General features: G+C 35.7%; 1 protein-coding gene across 1 annotated transcript in view; it reads right to left on the bottom strand.

Moving 5' to 3' along the window:
* Window positions 1–12,123, bottom strand: part of YLPM1 (YLP motif containing 1) — an 85,861-nt gene that overhangs the window by 21,038 nt on the left and 52,700 nt on the right. The window contains exons 7-18 of the mRNA XM_004371043.3: window positions 10,142–10,559; window positions 9,937–10,029; window positions 9,525–9,720; window positions 8,922–9,040; window positions 7,874–8,028; window positions 7,259–7,321; window positions 6,850–6,969; window positions 6,438–6,614; window positions 6,267–6,350; window positions 5,896–5,979; window positions 3,714–3,794; window positions 479–530 (exon numbers count right to left, since the gene is read on the bottom strand). Coding sequence (XP_004371100.1) covers window positions 479–530; window positions 3,714–3,794; window positions 5,896–5,979; window positions 6,267–6,350; window positions 6,438–6,614; window positions 6,850–6,969; window positions 7,259–7,321; window positions 7,874–8,028; window positions 8,922–9,040; window positions 9,525–9,720; window positions 9,937–10,029; window positions 10,142–10,559 — 1,642 coding nt within the window. The remainder of the gene's footprint in view (window positions 1–478; window positions 531–3,713; window positions 3,795–5,895; window positions 5,980–6,266; window positions 6,351–6,437; window positions 6,615–6,849; window positions 6,970–7,258; window positions 7,322–7,873; window positions 8,029–8,921; window positions 9,041–9,524; window positions 9,721–9,936; window positions 10,030–10,141; window positions 10,560–12,123) is intronic.

The following is a 12,123-nucleotide window of genomic DNA, read 5'->3' as shown; positions in this document are numbered from 1 at the left end:
TGTATCTACCTCCTCCCACTCAGAAATGTTCATTTATATAAGGAATATAATTGCCTTTTAACTGATTTTAAAACTTTAATATTATTATTATCATCATCATCCAAAGCATTCATAATCAGGTTCAATTCTGGACTGCAGTCAAATATTTATTATAAAGCAGGAATCTCATCAGCTCTAACATTTCTGATTTACAGAAAAGAAGAGATTTTAGAAGTGACAGCATGTTGTTACTAAATTTATCACATATTTCTGTTTAAATGGTATTGAAGGCAGTTCTTCTAAAATACTTTTCTTTTCACTCTCTGTCACAAGATGTAAATACAATTAAACCAAAAGCAAGCAAAACAGATAGAAGGATGTAAGGAGGCCAAAAATCTTGGTTTAAGCAGAGGTTTGGGAAATTCGCTCTTCTTACAGAAGATCTATGACCATTACCATCAGGTATCACATATAAAAACAGGAAAAAGGAAATACCCACCTAGCTTTGCCTCAGATGTGTCCATCTCCCATTTGCTTTTCGGAATGTAACCCTAAATTGTACACAGAGAGAAGCTCGAAGGGTTAGAAAGAGACACATACATGCACATCACTTTTGAACTGGAAAAGCATTAAAACTGGGAATGGATTCGGTTTCCACTCACTAGTTATAAACTTATCCTTAGGGAAAGCAAAATCTTATTATCTTTGAAGAAACTGAATTACCAAATTTGCCAAACTTGACCGCCCGGATTTCAGAGCAGTCACTTCAGAATAGTATCATGAAGGCGCTTTGAGGCAGCTACAGTTCAGGACTCACAATCGTAGTCTGAACAACAGCTGTATAGCAAATATGCTAAGAATGTACAGGTAGTTACTGTGCTAATATTAATATCATCTGGAGTAGCACAGGATTTATATCAGCTAGGTTATTTTCTAAATACAACTGCTATTCTTGAGTGATATTAGCCATGAGGTCCAAAGAGTATTTTTCAAGAGTTACTTTATATTCCACTGTAATTTTAAAAAGTCGAAAGAAAGGAGAAAATTTGGTATCACTGAACTCAACTATAAAGTTCAACCTCATTTTAAGAAGACTCAATCCATTTATCAGTTAGATCTTACAAAGGCTAATTCTACTTAATCAGTTTCAGAGCATTTCTCTTTAATCACTTGGAGATTAGGTTATTGTTTCTGATATTGTATGTCTTCTAAAATTACGTTTTCCTATTATATGAAAATCCAGGTATCTCCACAGGCAACTTACATCTTACATTTAACAAAATAACTATGTGATTTATTTCAAACAAACTCCCATATGGTTTTCAAATTTCCCAATGTATCTATTTAACTATGTAGTAACCCTTTGAGTTTATTCACTTAGCAAATGTATGCTTTTTCCATGTGATTTATTGAGATTTTCCCTTTTCCTTAATTTGGACTCTGTTTTCTATTAATTCCTAACATGCAGAAGTTTTAATACTAAGACTTAATATTTAGGGTTGATTCATCAAAGGTGTCAGTATCTTCTTTTTAAGAATCAATATATCCCTCTACTGTTGAGAATGTTCAAGTTCATAGAACAGACTGACACACAGGTAAGTCAGAAAGCATGTTGAAGACTTTATGGCAATAGCTTCTGTGTAACAGTTTTCCATAGCATCATCATCCTTCCAGGTAACCTACAGATTTTACATATTTCTAATTTTTAAGCCAGAACTAATAATTTAATTTTAATTTATTAGACAGTATTTCAGGTTATCAATTATATCATCTTTTTCAAATATGTCTTTAGAATAAACAAGACAAACTATGCTGAAGTAATGGTGCTAAAAATATCAATCAAATTTGTACAAGTCACATCTCAAAAATCATCTGAAAACCCTAAACATCACTAAAATATTTATAAACTCTGAGCCATATCTAGTAGGTTCACTGAAGCACTAAAGAAGGCAAAATATCATACCCAAAAAGGATTCTCTTAATCAAGAAAAGTTTGGATTTCACCAAGCTGTATTAATCAGTACAGAGTGGAAAATGCAAAGTTTACTGAGAATTCCATTAAAATAATCTGAATGACATGAACTTGTTCTTAACCCTTTGGTTAAAATTCTCCAAGAATCTTTTACTCTTGGAGTAGACCCCAATAGTAGAAGATCTGGATTCTGAATCTTAGAATGAGTTAAGAGAAGTTTTATAACATACAGATAAGCAAAATGAATATATTCATTTCCCCATGCTGGAACCACCCTGTTCTTCCTTAAAACTCTACTATCCTCCCACTGCTCTCTTGAAATGGTAGGCTATTTGGAAATAGAAGAGATAGTCCAGTAGGATAGAGTTCTAAGACTTCTTTGCCAGGTCTCTGATGTAAAAATATAGTATTACAGTGTGTTTCACTTTTTAAAATTAAAAACTACATTCAATTAAAGTTCCAAGTTTTGACCTACACCTAAGCAAGTCAGATGCTACATACTGTCTCCTAAACTGAAATCTTCACAAAAGAAGATGAAGCTTTAGAAAGCTAAAAGTTTACAGACTGCTCACGTGACTTTACAGTACACACGCTGCAAGTAGTTAAAGAAGCTGTTAGTCATATTCGAGAACAGCGTGGACCTTTACATGAATTTATTTCCTGCCTACATTTTAGATCATATATACCAAAACACAACTTAAAAAACAACAGACTTTGTTTAAAACAAAAAAAAAAATACTGAGACTCAAATGCCATTAACTTTAAAGCTTATTTTTTTAATCCACATTTGAAATCTAGGCATGTAGAGGTTGACGCCATCACTACATAAACACACAGTGTTTACCAAGAGCCCTCTATATCACACATGGTTTGATGGGACCATTCCTTAGAGACTCTGTATACTGTAGGGATTAGGGTAGGAATTAGAGTCTTACTTTGTACATTTTCAGAAGAATATGAGAAGCAGCTTTAGGAAGGGCTGAGGTATTCAATAAACTGAGCAGTATTTTGTATTAAAGAAGCAACACTGTTTCAAGGCATTGCAGATCACTGTAATCATTAGCAAACACTGAAAAGTCAACATAATTCTACAGTGGCATATTCTTGAATGACAGGGTAAGGCAAACACTTCTACAGAGGTGTGATCAAAAGCATTTACAGTAGGTACACAGGAACTTGGAAATCATACTATATAAACCTCTAATCAGTCTGAGCAAAATCCATTGCCTACAAAGTCAAATCATTTTCCCCATCACTTAAAAGGATAAAATGCAGAAGAACAAATCCAGCAGTAAGTGGCAACTCTCAGTCTCCTTATTCAATAACAATTCTTCTGCCTCAGTTGACAGAAACTCAATTTTGATAACTTGCAGCAAAGAAGAGACAATTATACAACGTTGTGTAGGCTGCACCACATACCTGCTGGAATGTAAAAATGTCCTTTCATACTTAATTGATTTTCTTGATAAGTAAATACCCTTAGGGTATTTAAACTACCTACAAATAGATGAGTGTGTATAAAGGTAAGTTTCTCAGCAGTCTGTTAAAATTTTCCTTCAATAATACAGTAGAGGGTTCTTTTGGTCTGGAGAAAAATCAAAAGTATCCAAAAGTCTCCTTGGGGATGACTATGGAAACTTTACCATTAAAAGGGGTATCGAAACAGCAGTAATCTGACCACAGATCTGAATTTAAAACAATACCCTTCTTAAGAATTTTAATAAAGAGACACTTTGTTCAAAGTGGTTGGTCAATCTCCTACCAGTTCGCTTTCCTCTTCCTCTGCATCTTTCTTTTCTTCTTTCTGTTCTTCAATATTTGCATCAAAATCTTCCATCTCTACCTACACCCCCACAAAATTAAAAAAAAAAAAATTGAATTAACATTTAGGAAAATGTTGAGTCCTTCAGTGAGATCTGGAAGGAGCATGGTTACCCAGGGCAAAACAACACAGATTCACTGTTACATACTAAGAAATTTTAAAACCCTAAATTTTGAAGCAGAGCTGATAAAAGACAGAACAATATTCCAGACTTTAATCTTCCTGGGATAGCTATCTTTATAATTTCCTATGGAGTTTAGTACAATGATCTGCTCTGAGTAGATGTCCACCTGTTTTGAATGCCTATGGGTTACTAGGATTTCTTTTTAAAACCTTTAAAAATTATTTTTCCAATCAGATAAAACATACATATGATTCAAATTTCAAAATGCAAGAAAGGGTATAATGGAAAATAGGCTAGTAGCTTGTCCCAGAATGACAGCAGTGGTAATATAAAGTAGAATAGATTAGAAAGGTATTTACAAGGTAAAATGGCAAAACTTACAGACTGACTGTGGTGGAGGGGTACAGTAAGAAGCTGTAATAAGAGAAAGCAAAGTCAAGGATGACTCCCAGACTACTGGTTTCAGCAACCCAAGTGGTTGGTGGTTCTAATTACTAACACAGAGAATACCAAAAGAGGAACAGGTTCGGATGAATTACATTTTGGAAGATCACCCACAATTCCTCCACTTGGGTAGAATTACTGTTAAGATATTGATATAATTCACTCCAGTCTTTACAATTTAATATTAAGAGCATATACGTGGCAATCAAAGCTATTAGGAAGATTCAGATTACGTATGTAGAATGAAAATAGGGCCTAGGATAGATACAGCCCTAAAGAGTGCCAACATTTAAGGACTGGACAGTGTGAGGATCCAGTGAAGGAGACTGAAAAGGCATGGCCAGAGAGGTAAGATAATCCAGGTAAATGAGAACCAGGAGAATGTGGATTCACAGAAGCCAAGAGAAAAGTATGTTTTCAAGGTGAGCATGGTCAATTGTGTCGAGATTGGCAAAATCAGGCAACAGGAGACGTGAGAATTGTCCATTGTCATGGAAGTTATTGGTGAGAGTCTCTGGACAGTGATGGGGGCAAAGGCCAGAAGGAAACAGGGTGAGGAGTGGCACGGGAGGTAAAAAAACAATGAAAACATTGAGTATACATAACTCACTCATGGGAAAAGGTCAAGGAAACAGAAGTACACAACTGATCAAAGTACCAAATCTCTCCTTTTTCATAATAAAGATTTACTTCCACCAAATTAATGATTGATTCAGGCAAGAATTATCAATGGGTGTAAATCTGTTGGGGAACAGGATATTTATGGTTTCAACATACTTCCCTACAGATTACCTATTAGAAAGGTACCTTTACAATAGAAAAATCTGGCAGACATCACCTTAACCAAGTGAGATAATAAGATAAATTGATATCATATGGCTCCTGATGGGATGCACTGAGGACACATCACTTATGTAGTATTCCTGCTAATGTTTAACCTAAATTTAATCACGTGGAAAGAATCAGACAAACCCAGACTGAGGGGCATTCTACAAGACAACTGGCCTATACTCTTCAAAAATCCTTTTTCTGTGTCTTTCATGACAATGACATGGCTGAGAAATTATTTTAAAGGACTGGATCCTGGATTAAAGGAAAAAAAAAGCTATAAAATGCATTATGGGGACAGTTGGCAAAATCTGAATATGGACTATATATGAGATAATTCAGGAAATTTAATTCAAGAAATTTACATTATTTAATAAACTATTATATCAATGTTAAATGTTATGAATTTTATAACTGACTTCTACGTTAGTAAGAGGATGTCTTGGTTTTTAGGAAATAACCTGCTAAACTATTTAGAGGTGAAGTGTTATGAGGTCTGCAACTTACCTCTAAAATGGTTACGCAATAATAATGATAACTATAATAATGAATAATTATAAGAAGAATATATATCTGTAAAATATTAATAACCGGTGAACCTCGATGAAAGAGGTACAGGTGTTCACTGCATTCTTTATGCAACTTTTCGAAGGGCTTAAAATTTTTCAAAGTAAAAAGTTGAAAAAAAGCCTCTTTTGCACTGCATTCGAGCCAAAGGACACTCACCTCTTCAATAGCAGCATCCTGCAGCAAAGAACGGATGTCCAGACGCATCATGTGACGAGGTGCAGTTTCCCAGTGATCAGCCATCTATTGAGAGATTCAGGAGGTCAAATTATCCCTGGAAACTACTCAGATAAAGACTAAGTGAGCATCCAAGATAAATCTAACTAATACTGTGAAGTCTAACAGGCCAGTTCCAGGAACAGCTCTGCCATCCCTCTCACTTACATGCAAAGGAAAAGAAACATTTATTAAAGCAGGAAGAAAAGATATTCTGAAAGAAAATGGGATAAACAATAGTTTCCAGAGAACAGTGGTGATACTGACAAAATGAAGTTTAGCATACTCCACCATTCCATGTTTCCAAAAATCACCTTATTTATTTCTTTAAGCTTTCTTCCATGAATATTTCTCTTGCCACAAGTCTGGTTATCTGTACTCATTTCAGCCAAATATACCTAGGAAAGAATTAACAATGATTAGGCAAACAAATACAATACTTACATGATAACATGAAGTGTTTTAAAGTTCTTTTAAGTCTATACCTCAAAACCCTTGGTTTTTGCTGCACTCCAAAACTGGTCAAAATGTCTAACTCTGTCATTGATGGCATCCAGGATAATAAAGGGGAAAAAGCCATCATCCAGAGTCTTCTTGAAAGTTTTGAACATGCTGGTGCGGTAGGTCTCCTCCATCTCAGCTTCATATTCATATTCCATTACCTAAGATTCCCCAAAAGAGACCCAGAGTTAGCAAAAGAACCATCCTAATCCTCTTCTGTGGGCAGCACCTGAATAGCTGACTTTGTAGTCCTTCCTTCACACCTGATTACTAAAGTTTATATTCAGAAAAGAGAAATTTTTCTTTGTCTTCAAAAAAGCCACATCTCCCTCTGAGCATATTTTCATTAAATACTATTACTAAATTAGGATGTGATCTGAAAGGAATATACTATACCTTCTTTTTCACTTTCTTTCCAGAATCTGGATCTTTTTCTTCTTTTTCCACTTCAGTGATGAAGTAATCATCCAGGCTTAGAACTCTGGGTGCAGGTCCTCCAAATTCTACTTCCTTATCCTAAGAATCATATAGTCAAAGAGGTTAAAGAGAATTTATGGAATAAATTAACAAATGTTCACATCAGTGTTCCCTCTCGTGACTAAATAATATACAATCATTTGGTGGTTTCGAATCAAGCAGAGGCAAAATATTCACCTAAGGTAAAAAAAAAATTTGTATGCGATAGCATCTATCACACGGACCGACTAGAATGGGATCAGGTGGGAGACACCTGTATCAGTATCTTGCTGCTAAGAAGGCAAGTGGCTAACAAAAGCAACAAGTTCTTTGGCTTTCTCATACTCACTCGAATGAGTTTTGCAACATGTGTCTTTCCACTGCCAGGCAATCCTCTCATTATAACAACAATCTGAAACACAATGAACACACACAAACACACACAAAAAAAGACCACTCAGAGAGGATTTTTTTGCAATGATCCATCAGTTAAACATATATAGAGTTAAAATATCTGGCTGAAACCTCCAGTACTAGTTTATTCAAGTGGAACCTAGTTATTCTGCAATATAAGACAAATTTAAGAATGTATACTTCACTAGTAAAATAAGCCTAAGTTATCCAAGTCTTGTACCTCTCCCTCTTTTTGTTCCACATACCAGAAACCTAAAACCACTTCTCCCCTTCTTCAAAATGCGATTAACTGAGCCCCTATAAATTATTTTTTAAAGTTTTCAACTTTTTTTTTTTTTTTTGCCAAGCAACTAAGCTTTAACTTCTGAAAGATTCTGTAGGGTAGACAACTTATGAGATTTCGATTGCATGAAGATTTGGAGATGGTATAATGCCTTGAATCTGCTATTAATACTCTGTTACAGAAAAGGAGAGAAGTTATGTTCAGGATATTTAAAAAATCTCTTAGCTTCTGATCTGCAAGAAAACTGGTCAACTTCATCAGACTCACTCTCTCAGGTCTGCTCTCTCGGCCTGGTGGTTTCAGAATGTCATCCACATTTTTAGATTCAGGCTTCTTCTCAACTCGTGAAGCTGGAGGTGGCTGGTGGCTTAGTGAAGGAGCTGGCAAGGACATTCGCTCCTCTGGGTAAGTTCTTCGCTCTCCTAGAAGTCCAGCAGTAGAATAAAATTACTATTAATAGAGCAATTATTTTAAAATTTACCTCTCCCCACTGATCCTAAGGTAATATAATTCAAATCAAGTTAGATGATTTGGTGGGCCATTAATTAGAGAAAGTTTAAGGAAATGTACAAGTATTGAAGTCAAGAAAATGAAAAGGTTTAGGTATGATTTAAGGTAAACAGAATGTTCTGAAAAAATACTGAATTCATCCTTGTTTGTATTAAACTTAGGAAAACAGTATAGCAACAGGACACAGAAAAACAATACATACTTTGCTGGATAGTCTCAAGTATCAGTGATAGTGCTATAACTTCCCCTTTATAATTTCAAGAACAAGAGTCACTAGCTTAGGAAAGCTTGTTCCTATAAATAGGTATACAGTTCTAGTTTAATTTCTAACAATGAAAAAACTAAAAGCAACATAAATGTCCAACAATAAGAACTTTATATGTTATCCACACAATGGAATATCACAGAACCATTAATATAATGGGTTTACACATGGAAAAATGTGTATGGTACACCTCAATAGGAACAAGCACGGTACAGAAATTATACTTTGATTACAACATTATAAACATGTATATGGAATAGAGAATGAGAGGAAATGCACAAAATTGTAATAGTTGTAGTATGGTAGGTAGCAGGATCCTAAGTAATTTTGTTTCCATTCTCCAAAATTTCTTTTATAATATAAAAAAGCAATTTATGCTTTATTTCATTAATTACATCACTATTTTTGATGATAGTGCTGCCATCTCTGAGAAATCTGTGAATGCATTTTATTCTGCAAGTTTAAATTCACAGATACAATGAAAAGCAACTTCCAATGTTTACATTCTTAAAACCCTTATAGTAACAGGCACTGCTCTACCTCCAAACATGGATGGCCCTTCGTAGGCTGGTCGGTCAGACTTCCGGTCATAGGATGGTCTATCAAACCCCCCTCTTCTGGATGAGGAATGGTCTTTTTTGTCTCGATATGACTGAGTCCTAGAAGGTGTAACAGAAGTACCTTGGTAAATAAAAAATATTTGGAGGTCTCTGCTTTATCATGCAACATCATTATCTGCCCAGTTTTCTCTATGGGTAGTGACTCCACATAGTCAGTATTTACAATTTGATTTTGCTTTTCCATTTAGGTTTGTCGTGCGTACATATAACTAAAAAGCTCAGGAATTACACAAATAAATTGCTTGCCTACTAATTAAGTAATGACTGCACCTTTGTTCACAATACCGTTTCCATTCCCTTCTGGCTGTCTCCCATCTCCCATTTAATTCTCCGGAACTCAAGCTGAGAAGACTCAAGCACTTACTTTCATTAACATTGATCCAGAACTGCTCTTCCCTCTCCAAATTATACACATACGAAAGGAATATGTCATTTACTAAATGCCATTAGGTAAACTGACTTTTGCAGAACTTAAGTATATGGTAATTTGCACACCTAGCAAAGATTATTCTTCATAGCATACCTATCATCTCGGGGTCGGCGATCTCTGTCAAATCGATCCCGGTCATAATCAATAACACCACGATCCCGGTCTCGGTCTCTATGAGTTTCCCGATCCCTTTTAAAATCTCGATGATCTGTCATGATATTACTTTGACGATCAAAATAAGGCTCACGGTCTCTGTCTCTATCGTAACGATCGCGTTGGCCTGTATGCTCTACAAAAACAAGTCGTACAAAATAAGACTTTTAATGACATAAAAGTAGAAAAGTACAACTCTAACTTTAAAACTAGTATAAACTGCTGCCCTAAATTCAATTTAAGAATCTTTTAGCTATATCAAGGGAAGGCTCAGATAATCTCACCAAAAGTAAAATTATGTGAAATCAGGTCCTAAAATGTTTAAAGGTACTGATCTCTCTGGAACTCCTACCTGTCTCAAAAGTTGGTCTTTCGGGTATTGGATCTGGGCGCAGAGTTATTCTTTCTCCATAGGGTATCTGTTCAACTTTATTAGTGGATATATCTGGTAAATAAAACCAGGGATAAAACTCTGTAAGAACGCAGCTTGAAGAAGCCAAAGCTAAAGCTAACAGTTCCTCTAGAATCCCAAATACAAGTTCACTACCATTACTCACCTCTGCCATGGCCATAATCAACAGTCTGCTGCACTGGTGGGGGTTTGGACATTGGTGGCATACCCATAGGCATTGGGCCAGGAGGAGGAATGGAAGGGTGAACAGGTGGGAGTGGTAACACCGGACCAGATGGAATTGCTGCATTTTCTGACTTAAATTCCGAATTCAGTCCTTGATCATCATTTGTATCCCAGAGTCCATAGAAAGAATCTTCATCCCAGCGCTCCTGTTCCACACCAGAAGTCTGTGGCTTTATCACTGGAGGAGGAGGAGGTGGAGGAGGAGGGGGTGGTGGTGGTGGTATTGGGACAGGTGGCCTGCTCACAGGAACAGATGATCTTGCTGGTGGAGCCGAGGGTCTTACAATTGAACCTGGTGGTTTACCCATAGGAGGGGGTGGTCTATAGGGCCCTGGAGGCTAGAGAACAGAGTAAATGGCTTAGTAGACAAGCATACCACCATCTTTTCACAGATCAGTAGAAATTAAAATCTCATTCTCAATCCATAAAAGAAAAAAATCTATAAACTGGACTTATTCAAAATCAAAAACTTTTCATACTTCAAAAGACATCACTTTAAAAAATGAAAAGACAAGTCATAGAGAGAAAATTTTTGCAAATATTGGGTTTTTATCGGCTAATTTTAGGAGTAAAACGCCAGGGCTTTCTTCCTAGTTCCTCTTAGTCTGGAAGCTCTGCTGAAACTTATTCAGCATCACAGCAACATGCAAGCCTCCAGTGACAATAGAGGTGGTGGCTGCATATAAGGTGCACTGGCTGGGAATTGAACCTGGGTCTCCTGCATTGGAGGTGAGAATTTTACCAAGGAACCACCAATGCCTCATATGTACGGAAATTAACTAGAGGCCACTACAGGCTAGGAGTTAAAGACAAATTGCTGCTCTTACCTAGAGGTAAAATTTTTATTAGGATTTTTAACTTTGTTAAGAAAATGCCTACATAGGACAAAGCTATTTTCTTTCGAACCCAGCTATCCAAGCAAGGTTTAAATAGCCTAAACAATCTTGGGACTATGTCTATAAATAAAACAAAAGGTTTTTTCTTCATACTATATAGCGAGAGCAAAAGATACATTTATTTTTAAAAACCTGCAGTATTTATGAGAAAGGATTCACTTCCATATTACAGTAAAGATAATACAAATTGGTAAGAAAACTTTAGGGGCCTAAAGGATAAGCTAAAGGATAAAAACAGAATTTATACAAGAAGAAATATAATTAACAAATATGGAAAAATATTCATGCTCACTAGTTATCAAAAATGCACGTTAAACCTATTAAATTTAGCAATAACAAAAAAATTAACTACCTGATGCGTGTAAGGTCACAGTATAGATGTTATACAACTGTTTTAGAGAGCCATTTGGCTATATTACAAGCATCATAAAAAGTCCTTACTCTTTGACTCAAGTATTCTACTTTAGGAATTTAAAATCACTCTAAGTAGTTACCCAAAGAAAGAACTTGATACAAAGACATTCATTATAGTTGTATTAATAATAAGAGTCAAAGATCAGAAACAAAAGTTCAAAAGAAATGGAATAGTTTAATAAATTATTGTGCATCAAAAATAATATATTACGGAGACTGTAGCAATATGGAAAAATGTTTATTATTTGTTAAGTGAATAAAGCAGAAATGTGGATCTATAATTCAGAGCTCCTACTATTTGCTAGGAGATTCAAAGATAAAAGACATAGTTCCTATCCTTAAGGTCTCAGTTTGGAAGGAAAGAGAACAATCAAAATACAATATGATAAGGGATATGACAAAGGCCAGCATAAAGTGCTACAGGGGCACATACAGAGTAATCGTCTCACACAAGTGGAAGAGAAGATAGCAGAGCTGAGTTCTAAAAGATGAACAAGAACTAACCAGTTGGGGAAAAGGGAAGGGAAGAAAAAAGAAACGCTGGGCATAGAGAAAAGCATCTGCAATGTCATGGAGCAGTGAAAGAGTCCAG

Source organism: Trichechus manatus, unplaced genomic scaffold, assembly GCF_000243295.1.
Source record: "Trichechus manatus latirostris isolate Lorelei unplaced genomic scaffold, TriManLat1.0 scaffold00010, whole genome shotgun sequence".
In the NCBI taxonomy this organism is placed as follows: Eukaryota; Metazoa; Chordata; class Mammalia; order Sirenia; family Trichechidae; genus Trichechus; species Trichechus manatus.
Note: the sequence above shows the minus strand (reverse complement) of the source record. Positions and strands in the feature narration are given on the sequence as shown.